A 15,020-nucleotide genomic window follows, 5' to 3' on the forward strand; every position below is an offset into this window, starting at 1 on the left:
CCAGTTGGATGTGTTTTTCTATTTTTCTCCTGTTTTCTTTTGTATATTTGTTGTATTGGGTACGGATATTTCGATTGTGTTAATTTCTTCTTTTCACATTATTATTATTATTATTATTATTATTATTATTATTATTATTATTATTATTATTATTATTATTGACTTTTTTTTCTCAGACTTATTATTATTATTTTTAATTTACTGAAATTATATGCCACAATATCTTGGTTGGTACAAGTAGTTAAAGGTAGTATAGCTATTAACAATGGGAGTAATGAGATTTTGAAAACAACATGAGTCCCATTACTTTCCATGGTTTGGATTAAGTACTGGCTGGAACACAACTGAAATAACATAATAGGTGTGGCATCAGTCAGGAAAAGAATGAAGGATTCTCTGATGTCGATCTCAAAGTGAGAAGTAGCTGTCGGAATGTTCCCTTGTATGAGATGTTTATTCATATTTGTGATTCGAAAAAAATATGGAAATAATTTTGCAGAGCAACAGTTGAATGCTTACATTAATCATCACGCCAGTAACACCGGTCTGCTGTCCATCGGGCCTGGCTGGGGAAATGCAGTCTCTGCTGCTATTTCAGGAGGAGCATCTCATCGTAATGACCAAGTGAATTTTATCACAACTCAGGGTAACGGCAATGTCTTCCTATACTAGTAGCAGTAGCGGTAGTACTTGTTGCTGTAGTTGTAGTTGTAACGGTAGCAGTTGCAGTAGCATTTGTAGTAGCGTTTGTGGTGGGAGGAATGAGGGATTTTTAGAATGCTGTTGATCCCATTATGTTCTATGGTTTTGATTTAGTACTGATGTAATGTAACCAGAACATTGTAATGGTTACTGAATCAGTCACTGAAATAATGAAGGCATCACTGATGCAGATAAAGAGATGTTGCATTCAGAATGTTTACCTACACAAGCTGTGAATTCATCTTTGTGGTTATAAAAAAATTAGGAAATAATTTTGCAGAGCAACAGTGGAATAAATATATTAGTCATCAAGCCGGTAACACCAGTCTGCCACCCTGTGATTCTATTTGGGTAAACGCCATCAGTAGTGCTATAACAGAAGCAGCTTATCATCATGGTTTGGGAAATGCAGTCAACAGTGCTATCTCAGCAGGAGCTTCTCATCATAAGTACCAAGCAAATTTTACTGCAGCTCAGGGTAACAACAATGTCTCTCTATAGCATTAACATCTCAAATATTGAAATGGTATGTGACAGTTTACCTAGAGGAGGAAAAACTTTTTCTGTGCAGAGTATTCCAACCAGCTACCGGCTGCTTTACAACAGACGTGCTCCATTGCGGCATCAATGGGCCATGCCTCCTTGGCACCCAGCAGCTATGTTAACACACATTCTGTGGGACCTCCGAAGCCTCCACTGCCAGTTATCGCTTCCAGCAGTCCTGCTGTCACAGCAGGTGCCAAACCGGTGTCAGTTTCGGCCTCATCGAGCCCGACGAGGCCCTCGACCGGTTCGGGACCGACAATCAGCAAGCGGGCCCGCACAGCGTACACTTCGCAGCAGCTGATCGAACTGGAGAAGGAGTTCAGCATCAATCGCTACCTCTGCCGCCCGCGTCGCATTGAGCTGGCAGCTCAGCTGGGTTTGACTGAGCGCCAGATCAAAATCTGGTTCCAGAACCGTCGAATGAAGTACAAGAAGGAGAAGAAGGCCAAGGAAGCAAGTAAGGGACCATTTGCATCACTATTACCAAGCATGGTGTGCCTGCTCAAATGGCTAATATCATATAAAATTGATTTTAAAGCATAAAAATATCTTCTTTCTACCCATAGTGGTCATTTATTTGTAGAACTCTGCATTTGTACTGCTGATGCTTAAATGATCTGCAATCATATATCCCAGAAAAGAGAATCTTTATTTGGCAACAGTTAAAGTATTATAATCATGCCAGAAAAGTAATAAAACTTTCTTAAAAGTTAACAACTGGTTTTTTGGGAATGGGCTGTAACTTCCTGCATGATGATGATGATGATGATGATGATGATGATACAGACTTTGAGGGATGATGAAGATGGGTAAATATATCAATTTGAGGTAAGGGTCCTAAAATGGCTCTGAGCACTATGGGACTCAACTTCTGAGGTCATCAGTCCCCTAGAACTTAGAACTACTTAAACCTAACTAACCTAAGGACATGACACACATCCATGCCCTAGGCAGGATTCGAACCTGTGACCGTAGCGGTCTCGCGGTTCCAGACTGTAGCGCCTAGAACCGCACGGCCACTACGGCCGGCTAAGGGTCCTAAGTCTGGAAATGACAGAGTTCAGAGTTAAAGTGAAAATCATTCCGATACCCCACACAGTGGAATGAAAGTACTGGTACTGTTCCCAGAATGAAATTTTCTCTCTCCAATGGAGTGTGCACAGATATGGAACTTCTCTGACAGATTAAAAGTGAGTGTCAGATCGAGACTCAAACTTGGGACCTCTGTCTTCAGAGACAAATTTTCTACTCGCTGAGCTACCCAAGCACAACTCACAAACTGCTGCCACAGCTTTATTTCCATTAGTACTTCATCTCCTACTTTCAAAACTTGCTTTGGCAACTCAGTTGGTAGAATACTTTCCTGTGAAAGGCAAAGGTTCGGAGATCAAGTCTCGGTCTGGCATGCAGTTCTAATCTACCAGTTAAGTTGCGTATGGTACTGTTGTTGGTAAGATTGTAGAATAGGCAACTTTCAGAGGTGGTAGTGGGTTGAAACAAAAAGAAAAGATCTAGCAAACAGTGTGTAAAATGTATAGCCTAGGAGCCATGAGCATCTGTCCAGTGTAAGAGTACTGAAGATGAAAAAGTACTCACAGCTTGTACGATACGTGTTTAACACCGTAATGTGTTATTGGTCCATACTATAACCTCTGAAAATTGCCCACCCTACAATCATAGCACCAAGCAATACCAGTACATGTATTCCACTCTGAAGTATTACAAAGATGTTCACTTAGAACTTTCAACTTGGTCATTTCCAGATAAGGATTCCTTACCACAGACAGATACAGTTGCTCTTTCCCAATATCCATGAAAGCCTGTAACATCATCACAGAAACATCCTGTATAAAATTTAGGTCCGCACAAGGCCTGACAACACAGAAGTTTTATACATAAGTAAATCAACAAATGGAACAGAATGTAATAAATTTTTTTGGGTTTCATGTTCAGAAACATAGCTTGCTAAAACACTAAAGCTCTGCAACACACTTGGCCTATTCTCTTGCAGTGGAAGCTGCAGAGGCAGCAGGCAGTGACCAGGAGCTCTCCGCCCACCGTCGTCAATCGTCAGCACGCGGCACACATTCTCAGCAGAAGAGCACGTCATCTCCCCCACCACTAAAGGGCCTGGCCAACCCTGGGCCATCAGCTGCCATATGTGCTACCATGCCAGCAGCAGCAGTAACAGCAGTTGGAGGTGGTGGGGGATGTACACTTGACGGGTATCAGGTGAGCTGTCTTTTCCGTTTTATGTGTTGCAACATACCACCTCCCGTCCTTATAACCTGTACTGTATTAAGTCATTTATGCTAGCTTACTAAATATATTTCACACAATAGAGAACATGCTTCAGAATCAGCCCACCTATGGAATATATCCTCAATGTAATGCCTTCAAAACTGGATGTCTGGTAATTGTTACATATTTGATCACCTGGATTCTGTGAACCAATGCATGATGGCAGTAGTCATTCCACACAAACAGTTACTTTTGTAGCCTAACTATGCATGTATTAGCTGTGGAGAGAAAACTTAAGTGCAAAAATTAAAATGAGCTACTTAATTGTATACTGAGAAACTGATTTTAAAATAGCTAGGAATCAAATAATGGTACTGACAAGGGAACCTCCCCATCGCACCCCCCTCAGATTTGGTTATAAGTTGGCACAGTGGATAGGCCTTGAAAAACTGAAAAAAGATCAATCGAGAAAACAGGAAGGAGTTGTGTGGAACTATGAAAAAATAAGCAAAATATACAAACTGAGTAGTCCATGTGCAACATAGGCAACATCAAGGAGACTGTAGCCGCAGTAGCGCCGTGGTCCGGTGGTTAGCGTGAGCAACTACAGAGTGAGATGTCCTTGGTTCAAGTCTTCCATTGAGTGAAAAATTTACTTTGTTTATTTTTGCAAAGTTATGATCTGTCCGTTAGTTCATTGACGTCACTGTTCACTGTAATAAGTTTAGTGTCCGTGTCTTGCGACCGCACCGCAAAACCGTGCGATTAGTAGACGAAAGGACGTGCCTCGCCAATGGGAACCGAAAAATTTGATCGCAAGGTCATAGATCCACCGATTCCTCCACAGAAAAACATGTCTGATGTATTCTATACGACACTGGTGACGGCATGTGCGTCACATGACAGGAATTTGTTGTCGACCCACCTAACTTGTACACTTGGCGCGAATGGGTAAAAAGACTCTTCTACCTTGCCCGATTTAGGTTTTCTTGTGGATGTGATAATCACTACCAAAAAACTGATGAAAACATAATAGTTTGTCACATAAACTGAAAGTAAAAAATTAAACTTTTCATTCGAGGGAAGACTTGAACCAAGGACCTGTCATTCCGCATCTGCTCACACTAACCACGGGACCACGACGCTCCTGTGCTTCTATTATCCTTGATGTTGCCTATCTTCCGCATGGACTACTCAGTTTATATATTTTGCTCATTTTTTCATAGTTCCACACAACTTCTTCCTGTTTTCTCGATTGATGTGTGTTCAGTTTTTCCAGGCCTATCAACTGTGCCAACTTATAACTAAATCTAAGGGGGGTGCGATGGGGAGGTTCCCTTGTGAGAAGAGTCATATGAAACATAAACTATTTGTCTTAGGAGTTTGTCACATCACAATGTCCAAATAAAATCTCCATTTTCAAGCCGTGTCAATTCTAATAAAATTCTTGAGTTTTTGATGGCAATCTCCACAGTGGTCATCAGGAGTAAAAACCAATGAGTACTGGGGCTGACAAAGTTTTCCAGTTACGCAGGCAAGATTGCAGCATCTGGCACCAATGAGAGAGGGTCGAAATGACATATATGCAGAAGGTGATTTGGGTAGCTCATAGCAGCTCCGGCCTGCCCCGAGAAGAAAAGATGTATGCTTGACACTTGCAGTGATGAAGGTGTGGCAGTTTTAAATGTCTGTTTGCCTCTGGTGCCACTTCACATGAGCCAGTCATGCGGTGTGCCAGAGTTTCTATGAGGCTGCCCAACTGACCTTCCATACATGTTCCATTTCGGCCTTCTCTGATCAGTGCCAAATGCTGCAGTCGTGCCTACACACAGAGGTGACAAACATTGTAGGATACCTCCTAATACCAGACCAGTCCTCCTTGTGCCTGGCATAATACAGCAACCTGAAATGCCGTGGGCTCAACAAATCATTGGAACTCCCCTGCAGAAATATTGAGCCATCCTGCTCCTGTAGCCCTCCATTGTGAAAGGGTTGACAGTTCAGGATTTCGTGCATGAACTGACAACTTCATTATGTCCCATAAATTTTCAGTAGGATTCCTGTTGGGGGATATGGGTGGCCAAATAATTTGCTTGAACTGTCTACAATATTCTTCAAACCAGTCGCAAACAGCTGCGGCCCTTTGACATGGCATCATTGTCTTGGAATATGTCATGAATGGCTGTAAATGGTCACCAAGTAGCCGATACTAACCATTTCCTATCGATGATTGGTTCAGTTTGACCAGAAGACCCAGTCCATTCCATGTCCACACAGCCCATACCATTATGGAGCCACCAGCAGCGTGTACAGTGTCTTGTTGACAGCCTGTGCCATGGATTCATGGGGTCTGTGCCTCACTTTATCCACCTTCTGCCAACTGAAATTGGGACTAATCTGATCAACCAGTCATCTAAGGTCCAACCAATATGGTCACAAGCCCGGCAGAAATGCTGTAGGCGGTGACATGCTGTTAGTTAAGGCACCCGTGCAGGTCATCTGCTGCAATGGCCCATAACACCAAATTTCACCATACTGCCATAACAGATATGTTCATCATAGGTCCTCATTGATATCTATGGCTCTTGCTTGTTTGTTAGCACTGACATGCTAAGCAAATGCCACCATCTGTGTCATTAACTGAAGGCTGTCGGCCACTAAATTGTCTGTGGTAAAAGGTAATGCCTGATATTTGGAATTCTTGGCACACTTTTCACAGTGTAGGTCTCAGAATATTGAATTTCCTAATGATTTACAAACTGAAACGTCTCGTGCATCCAGCTCTCAATTACCCTTTTGCATTCAGAGTCCCTTCGTGCCTGTCATGTGGTCATAATAATGTTGGAAAACTGATACAAATGACAGCTGCCCAATCATCATCTCCTGTTCCTTCAGTCTGTCGTCCATCTCCCAGAACGCCGGCCCCGGTCGGGTTTTACGATCGCAGTTCGCATCAGAGAGCTTCTCTCCGGGCTTGGGGTTTTCCCTCTTCCACTTCTTTTCCGGGCCCCTCTGCGTACACCCCCCTGGTGTGTGCCCCGCCCATGCCTTCGGCTCTAATTGGCACAGGGCCTGAAGGACTCCTGAGGCCTTCTGCCGTCGCTTTCTTTCCATCCTTGCCACGTATCAGGGCTCTGGCATTGTCTACACTGACGGTTCGATGGCTGCTGGTGGTGTCGGTTATGCTCTCACTCTAGGGGACCGTTACAAACAATACTCATTGCTGGCTGGCCACAGCAGTTTTCACTGCTGAGCTGGTCACCATTTCTCGTGCCCTAGAGTATATCCACTCCTACTCAGGCGAGTCCTTCATTACTGTAGCGACTCCCTGAGCGGTTTACGAGCTATCGACCAGTGTTTCCCTCGCTCTCGTCTGGTGTCAGCTATCCAGGAGTCCCTCAATACTCTTGCCCGTTGTGGCCGCTCTGTGGTCTTTGTGTGGACCCCTGGTCATGTCAGCATCCCGGGCAATGAACGTGTTGACATGGTGGCCAAACAGGCTGTCGGTGCACCAGCCCTATCGATTGGGCTTTCAGAGAGTGACCTCAGAGCAGTTTTACGGCAGAATGTACTTCACACCTGGGGTGAAGAATGGCGCACCCTGCCTTCACCAGACAAAATTTGGACCATCAAGGAGGCTACCAGTGTGTGGCACTCCTCCATGTGGGTCTCTCGCAGGGAGTCTGTTGTCCTCTGCCGGCTGCACATTGGGCGCACCCGGATGACGCACAGCCACTTATTTTGCTGTGAGGACCCATCTCTATGTCGCTGCAGATCCGCTTTGATGGTGGTCCACATTTTGTTGGCCTGTCCCCTTTTAGCTGTGCTCAGGCAGACATTTGTGCTGCCTGATACGCTCCCTGCCCTTTTAACGGATGACTCTGCCATGTCTGGCTTAGTTTTGTGTTGTATTCGGGCAGAGGGCTTTTATCAGTTAATCTGAGTTTTTGTCATTTTTTTGTTTTGAGTCTGGCCTTTGGCCTACGATTTTAGACTGGGTTATTTTATTAGTGTGTTTCTAGGTGGTTGGCTTTTCCTTTTTTGTCTGTATGGTCGGCCAACCACTGTCACACTCTGTGTGATTTTAATTCCTTTTGTCTGGTCTCTGTCTGAGTCTTTGGGTGCACAAGTCATCAGTAAGCAACCTCCTTTGTAGACTGACTGCATTTTTCTAGTATTCTACCAATAAACCTGTCTTCCACCTGTTTTACCAACAACTGAGTCCATGAAATCACTCCACTTCATAACTCTACAAAGTGTTAAGCCCAGTTATTTGTATGAGTTGGCCAATTCCATTTGTGACTCCTTGGTATTATAGTCAATGGATCCACATTTTTTGTTTTTTTGAAATGCACTGTTCTACATTTCTGAACATTTAAATCAAGTTGCCAATCCTCGCACCATTTCGAATCGTACAAAGGTCTGATGGAATATTTTTCTTAAGCACTAATTAGCATGCTTATGTTGATGAAGATGTGCCTCTGAAGGGAATGGCATAACATTTATCAGTATGAAATAAATGTAAATTGGGGAAATAGCTCAATGATAAGGACGTTTTCACATAATCCTCTGCAGTAAATTCCTTTGAATCATATAGTCACTTCTATATGTAACTGAGCACTGATTGGTGAGACAAACTTCTTGGGTCAACTGAATATACTAGCACCAGATGGCCACTTTGCACCATAATGTAATGATGTGGCATGTGAGACCATACAGGAACAGAATACTAACAACTCTTTGAGTCTACATTAGTTTCTGAAGTGTAGGTTGCAGAAACATGTTAATCTGAATTGTACCTCAAGATCTAGGTTAGGTTGGAGGAGAAATGGAGGAGGATCAAGTTTCAAATTTCTGTCGTTGTTGATGTTACAAGAGACTGAGCACAATTTCACGTTGTTTCAAAGAATGGGGAAGGAAATCAATTTTTCCGTTTGACAAGAACCATCCAAGTATTCAGGAAAACTTAAATCTGGATGTCAAGGTGCAAGATTTCAACAATCATCATCTTGAATGAGAGTCCATTTTATTAACCATTGTGCTATCTTTCTCAGTTAGTCGGGCTGGAAGGTGACAGTTTGGATGTGAGTTGGAGAGTTAATTGAGCTTCCCTGTCTATGTTGATAGTGGGCTGAGCTTGACCCACACTGCATTTGTGAATCTGATGAGTGGCTAGTGCCTGGCTTATCAGTCAGAAAGTGTGTTAGTATTCTGCATTCACTCGTATAGTTTAGAATAGGAGTCTTATTCATTACTGACCTTTTGCTGGGTTGTGATGAAGATTCGCTGAAGATGTCACAGAGGACATGTACATTTTATCTGCTGTGTACGAAGGATTATTTAAAGGACTGTGCACCACATATTACACCAAATCTACACATACTACAGATACAATTTTAGAGGCTTGTTAGTGCGTGGTGGTCAGATCATAATCCAGCAATCCGGTGTTCAATCCCAGGACAGAGAACCTTGTCATTTACTGCTTGTGACCTGTGTAAATAATTTATTAAAAAAAGGTCAGTTTAAGATTAGTGGAAGGGAATACCATATCAAACAGAACCATGCCTAGGAAATAACTAGTCTTCTGATTTATGACAGCTGCTAATGTGCTGCTGTTTTAATTGATTTGGGAGTGGAAAAATGGCATCACTGTCGAAACCAGTGTTCGAAATTCACACTTTAACATGTAAATTAATTTGATGTATGAATTTCTTTCTCAATCACTTCCAATGTGCAATGTGGTCATGTGGTGCATAACTGAGCCATTTAAATACACTGGCTATAGATAAGGTGTGTGTGTGTGTGTGTGTGTGTGTGTGTGTGTGTGTGTGTGTGTGTGTGTGTGTGTGTGTGTGTGTGTGTGTACGATGAGTATTGTGGCTGCAAGGAATGATGTTGACTAATGAGGTTGTATTTTACAGAACCCAGGTCCAGACTTCAATGAGTTACTTGTGACACACAAGCCAGTCCAGCAGACTCAACACGTATCACCTCCAGTACAGATAAATCCAAACTTCACACCAACTGAGGCTTATGACAGCTCAAATTATTTCACACAACAGGTGAGCAGTAAAATATGTAAAATATGTTCTTTCTACACTACTGGCCATTAAAATTGCTACACCAAGAAGAAATGCAGATGATAAATGGGTATTCATTGGACAAATATATTATATTAGAACTGACATGTGATTACATTTTCACACAATTTGGGTGCATAGATCCTGAGAAATCAGTACCCAGAACAACCACCTCTGGCCATAATAATGGCCTTGATACGACTGGGCTTTGAGTTAAAACAGAGCTCGGATGGCGCGTACAGGTACAGCTCCCCACGCAGGCTCAAACACAATACCACAGTTCATCAAGAGTAGTGACTGGCGTATTGTGGCAAGCCAGTTGCTCGGCCACCATTGACCAGAAGTTATCAATTGGAGAGAGATCTGGAGAACGTGCTGGCCAGGGCAGCAGTCGAACATTTTCTGGATCCAGAAAGGCCCGTACAGGACCTGCAACATGCATTCGTGCATTATCCTGCTAAAATGTAGGTTTTTGCAGGAATCGAATGAAGGGTAGAGCCACGGGTCGTAACACATCTTAAATGTGTTCAAAGTGCCGTCAATGTGAACGAGAGGTGACAGAGACGTGTAACCAGTGGCACCCCATACCATAACACCGGGTGATACGCCAGTATGGTGATGACGAAAACACGCTTCCAATGTGCGTTCACCGCGATGTTGCCAAACACGGATGCAACCATCATGATGATGTAAAGAGAACCTGGATTCATCCGAAAAATGACGTTTTGCCATTCGTACACCCAGGTTCGTCGTTGAGTACACCATCGCAGGCGCTCCTGTCTGTGGTGCAGTGTCAAGGTAACAGCAGCCATGGTCTCCGAGCTGATAGTCCATGCTGCTGCAAACATTGTCGAACTGTTCATGCATATGGTTGTTGTCTTGCAAACGTCCCCATCTGTTGACTCAGGAATCAAGAAGTCACTGCATGATCCATTACAGCCATGCGGATAAGATGCCTGTCATCTCAAGTGCTAGTGATACGAGGCCGTTGGCACCCAGCACGGCGTTCCGTATTACCCTCCTGAACCCTCCGATTCTATATTCTGCTAACAGTCATTGGATCTCGACAACGCTAGCAGCAAGGTGGCGATACGATAAACCGCAATCGCCATAGGCTACAATCCGACCTTTATCAACGTCTCCTCCTTACACGAGGCATCACAACAATGTTCGACCAGAAAATGCCGGTCAACTGCTGTGTGTGTATGAGAAATCTGGTTGTAAACTTTCCTCATATCAGCACGTTGTAGGTGTCGCCACTGGTGCCAACCTTGTGTGAATGCTCTGAAAAGCTAATCATTTGCATATCACAGCATCTTCTTGCTGTCGGTTAAATTTTGCGTCTGTAGCACGTCATCTTCGTGGTGTAGCAATTTTAATGGCCAGTAGTGTATTTTACAATTGGAATGTGATCTATGTTTTGTAGGTATTTGACTTTAAAAGTAAACTGCCTTCGTGTGATTCTTTATTTTATCCCAGCATATTATACATCATCAATCCTCAGGTGTAGGTGTACTGCCAGTTGTTAATGGAGAGAGTATGCAACATATCTTAGTTTGATCCTGTCACAGTTCTAAAGTGCACTGTTGAACTGACTGCCCACTGTTTAGGTAGGGTGATTACTTCTTTGACACCCATTGCTGCACTACTTCTGAGTGTTCAGTCCATGGAAACTAAATGGAGGTTCATCTATGGATTATTTTGTCACTACCTTCATACTTCAATATCTTATGTTCTAAAATTAAACAACTTAAATCTTCATCTGCAAACTGTAAAAAAATTGCTGTTATTGGGTGAGACACTGTAAAACATACATAAGTTTTCAACATAAAGGAAGACTGATTGGAATACTTGGCTTAAGGTTGATTTTCACAACTGTGGTCCTTAAAATGGTTATATATGCCATTAATTTGTTTTCCCATTGCAGCAACAGCATGTTGTCTGTTTGTCTGTTTACATCAGTCTGTTCCCGCAGCAAGATTAAGAGATCATATGCAATAATTAGGAAATGAAAAATTACTATAGATCAGTTCATTAGTTCAGAAATGCACAGTTGCACACTTGGTAAACCAGAATATTGTAATCCTGTGGCTAAAATATGACTGACTCAGAACTAAAATTAGTCATACAAATATCTAGGTGTGTCAGTAGGTGGAGAATAAGAAAGTTGAAACTTCCTGGCAGATTAAAACTGTGTGCCGGACCAGACTCGAACTCGGGACTTCTGCCTTTTGCGGGCAAGTGCTCTACCAACTGAGCTACCCAAGCACGACTCGCGCCCTTGCCCGCGAAAGGCATAGGTCCCAAGTTCGAGTCTCGGTCCAGCACACAGTTTTAATCTGCCAGGAAGTTTCATATCAGCGCACACTTCGCTGTAGAGTGAAAATTTTATTCTAGAATAAGAAAGTTAGTTGCAGGTAAAGCAAGTGTCAGATTCCAGTTAACACTCTAGGTATACAAAGAAAATTATTTGCAAAACAGTTTTATGATATGTCTAGTGGTGTAGGGTGCACATACTAAACAGAACTGTAGATATTAAACATACATAATAAAGAGAGCAGGAATGGACTGATCTGTGTGACCCCAGAGAGAACCTCATAGAACTGACATAACATTTGAATTGGTAGACACTTCAAGACATCAACTATATCAAAAAATTGTGCTTAAAAAGTTTGAATAACCAATATCAAGTTGGGAATCTGAAAATGTACTATAGCGCCCTAGGTATCGGTGCTGTAAGGACTGCTAATAAAAACTCCATTAATTACAGTGCCCAAAGTTGCATGGAACTGATAATTTCCAATGCTACATATGTGACTGAAAGCAACCAAGTGATGTAGGGTAATGGGGAGTTCCATCCGCTACACTTTTCAGCATGTTGTATGAATATTGACACAGCTTTCTATTTTCATTTATTTTTTACTGAGCCTGATGAACTAATAATTTTAGTTTGTTGATGACACCTTCTGGTCTTATTAAAAATGTTGTCTCATTAATTCTGCTATGCCATTAATACATTAACTGATCTTAGCAACCATCTGTTTATAATCAGTGTCTAATTTTTAATATGATAAATTTTCATATGTGAAACAGTTGTTGAATTTTGGATTGTCTTCTGTTTCCAGATGCAGTATGACTACTTACAACCAAATGTTTCTGAGGATAGGCTGCAGCATTACCAAATGCATGTTCCACCACAAGTTTATCAGCCAACATTCCAGTCAATGTTGCCTGCAGGCTTTCCACAGCCAGATGACCTTTTGTCAGTTCTACCTGGCTCTTCCATGGACATCAAGCCACCAGTAATTCAAAAAATGGAGCATATGGATACATACCAGGAACCTCTGCAGGCAGGTTTGGTACCCGGATACAAACAGGAGATTTTCTGGGACCACCAGGATCAGCAACAACAGCAGCAGCAGCAGCAGCAACAACGCCCACCACCCGCATATCCGGACAACTATACTGAGAACAACAGCAGTGCCAGCTACTCCACTGTGTCGCCGCCGAGCTTGACAGAACTTTAATATCAAGGTTTGGATGCATTACCAAATGCATCTTCCACCACAAGTATATCGGCCAATGTTCCAGTCAGTGTTGCGCGCAGGCTTTCCACAGCCAGATGAAATGTCGGAGCTACCTGGGTCTTCGATGGGCATCGAGCCACCGATAATTCAGAAAATGGAGCATATGGATACAGACCAGGAACCTGTGCAACCAGGTTTGGTATCCGCACACAAGCAGGAGATTTTCTGGGACTGCCAGGATCTGCAACAATGCCCACCGCCTGCCTATCTAGACAACTATGCTGAAAATAACAGCAGTGACAGCTACTCCACTGTGTCGCCACCGAGCTTGACAGAACTTTAATATCAGTGGTTTGGATGCATTACCAAATGCATGTTCCACCACAAGTATATCAGCCAATGTTCCAGTCAGTGTTGCCTGCAGGCTTTCCACAGTCAGATGACCTTCTGTGAGTGCTACCTGGCTCTTCCATGGACATCAAGCCATGGATAATTTAAAAAAAATGGAGCATATGGATACATACCAATGTTTGGTACCTGCATAGAAGCAGGAGATTTTCTGGGACCACCAGGATCAGCAACAGCAACAACGTCTGCCACCCATGTATCTGGACAACTATGCTGAGAATGACAGCAGTGCCACCTACTCCACTGTGTCACTACCGAGCTTGAACGAACTTTAAAATCAGTGGTTTGGATTACAAAATTTTATTTCAGAACATTGCACTGTATCCCATATTCATGTAACTTGTACATCCAGTGCTTTTTATATTTTTCAGTAATGGTATTGACTATATTCAGAATGTTTTTTTCCTTATTGGAATTGAAAGTGATTAATTATAATAATTTAAATTTTTGTGAAAAAGTTTTGGATCTGGTTTGCTGCTACTTTCTCTAACACTTCCGTGAGAATTGGAAGAAATATGTTGATGATTTCCCCATTTCATTCTTCGACCTCTCCTTGAACAGAGGTCTGACTTCAGCACATCAACAAAGCATCCCTGTCCAAAAGATTGGTTACTTACTTGATTTAGAGGAGTTGGTATTATATGATAGCTGGCTTCATTCACTTCGTTATTCCATCCCAGCAAGCAGAGTTATTATGTTTTGATAATGATATGTTAATTTGTATTTGAGATATACTCAACTTCTTGGTACAGCCCAAAGTGTTTACTTTGCTTTGATACTCCTCTACATCAAAATCATGACTTTGTCACAGTCATGAAGAATTTATTAAAACACTTTGGTATTTGAGCTTGGTAATAAGGCTATCATCCACTTTAATCTTAGATAATTTGTGATTAGTAATTACTGTCTAAACAAAAGTCAATAGGCATGACATGTTAAGTAATAAAACAGAACTGATCTACAGAAGTGAAGACTAAAATTTTTGTACCTTGTAACCACTATTCTAAGGTAAATGTAAAAGTAGTTTTATAAGTGGAAAATAAACGTGTTTATTAAACGAGCAGTATATGTTCTTCTTTACACTTTGTTTCCTTGTCCCTTTTAAACAATGCTGACAACAAAGACAACTTTAACGCCTATCAAATGATAGCAACTAGTTACCCAACTTACAGAAATAACAGGAGAATGACAGAAGCAGAAATAATAATAATAAAAAAAAGATTTCATCAGTTCATTTGCTTTCCATGTTGCTGAAACTACCATGCCATGTTGCATATAAGGCAGTAGAGTTAACTGTCAACTTAAGACATACAGTCTAGTACAGTTACATTTCCAGTAACAATTTTATTATTGTTTTTGCTGGATTTGGGTGCTAGAAATTTCTTGAAATTCATAAGAAACATTGTTCTACACAATGGACCCTCATAAACTATTTTTTTTAATAGAAAACTTTGACTCCATAATTGTTTTGAGATATTTCTTTGAATGCAGAAATTTTTCCATTGGTCCTGAAAGG

General features: G+C 41.9%; 1 protein-coding gene across 1 annotated transcript; it reads left to right on the forward strand.

Moving 5' to 3' along the window:
* The first annotated feature begins 1,329 nt into the window (after positions 1-1,329).
* Positions 1,330-13,868, forward strand: LOC126109685 (homeobox protein Hox-A2b-like). The gene is made up of 4 exons (XM_049914734.1): positions 1,330-1,705; positions 3,260-3,480; positions 9,411-9,551; positions 12,695-13,868. Exons 1-4 carry the CDS (start codon positions 1,330-1,332, stop codon positions 13,094-13,096), a joined length of 1,140 nt encoding a protein of 379 aa, XP_049770691.1. The 3' UTR covers positions 13,097-13,868.
* The last annotated feature ends 1,152 nt before the right edge of the window (positions 13,869-15,020 follow it).

The sequence above is a fragment of the Schistocerca cancellata genome, chromosome 12 (assembly GCF_023864275.1).
Source record: "Schistocerca cancellata isolate TAMUIC-IGC-003103 chromosome 12, iqSchCanc2.1, whole genome shotgun sequence".
Taxonomy (NCBI): Eukaryota; Metazoa; Arthropoda; class Insecta; order Orthoptera; family Acrididae; genus Schistocerca; species Schistocerca cancellata.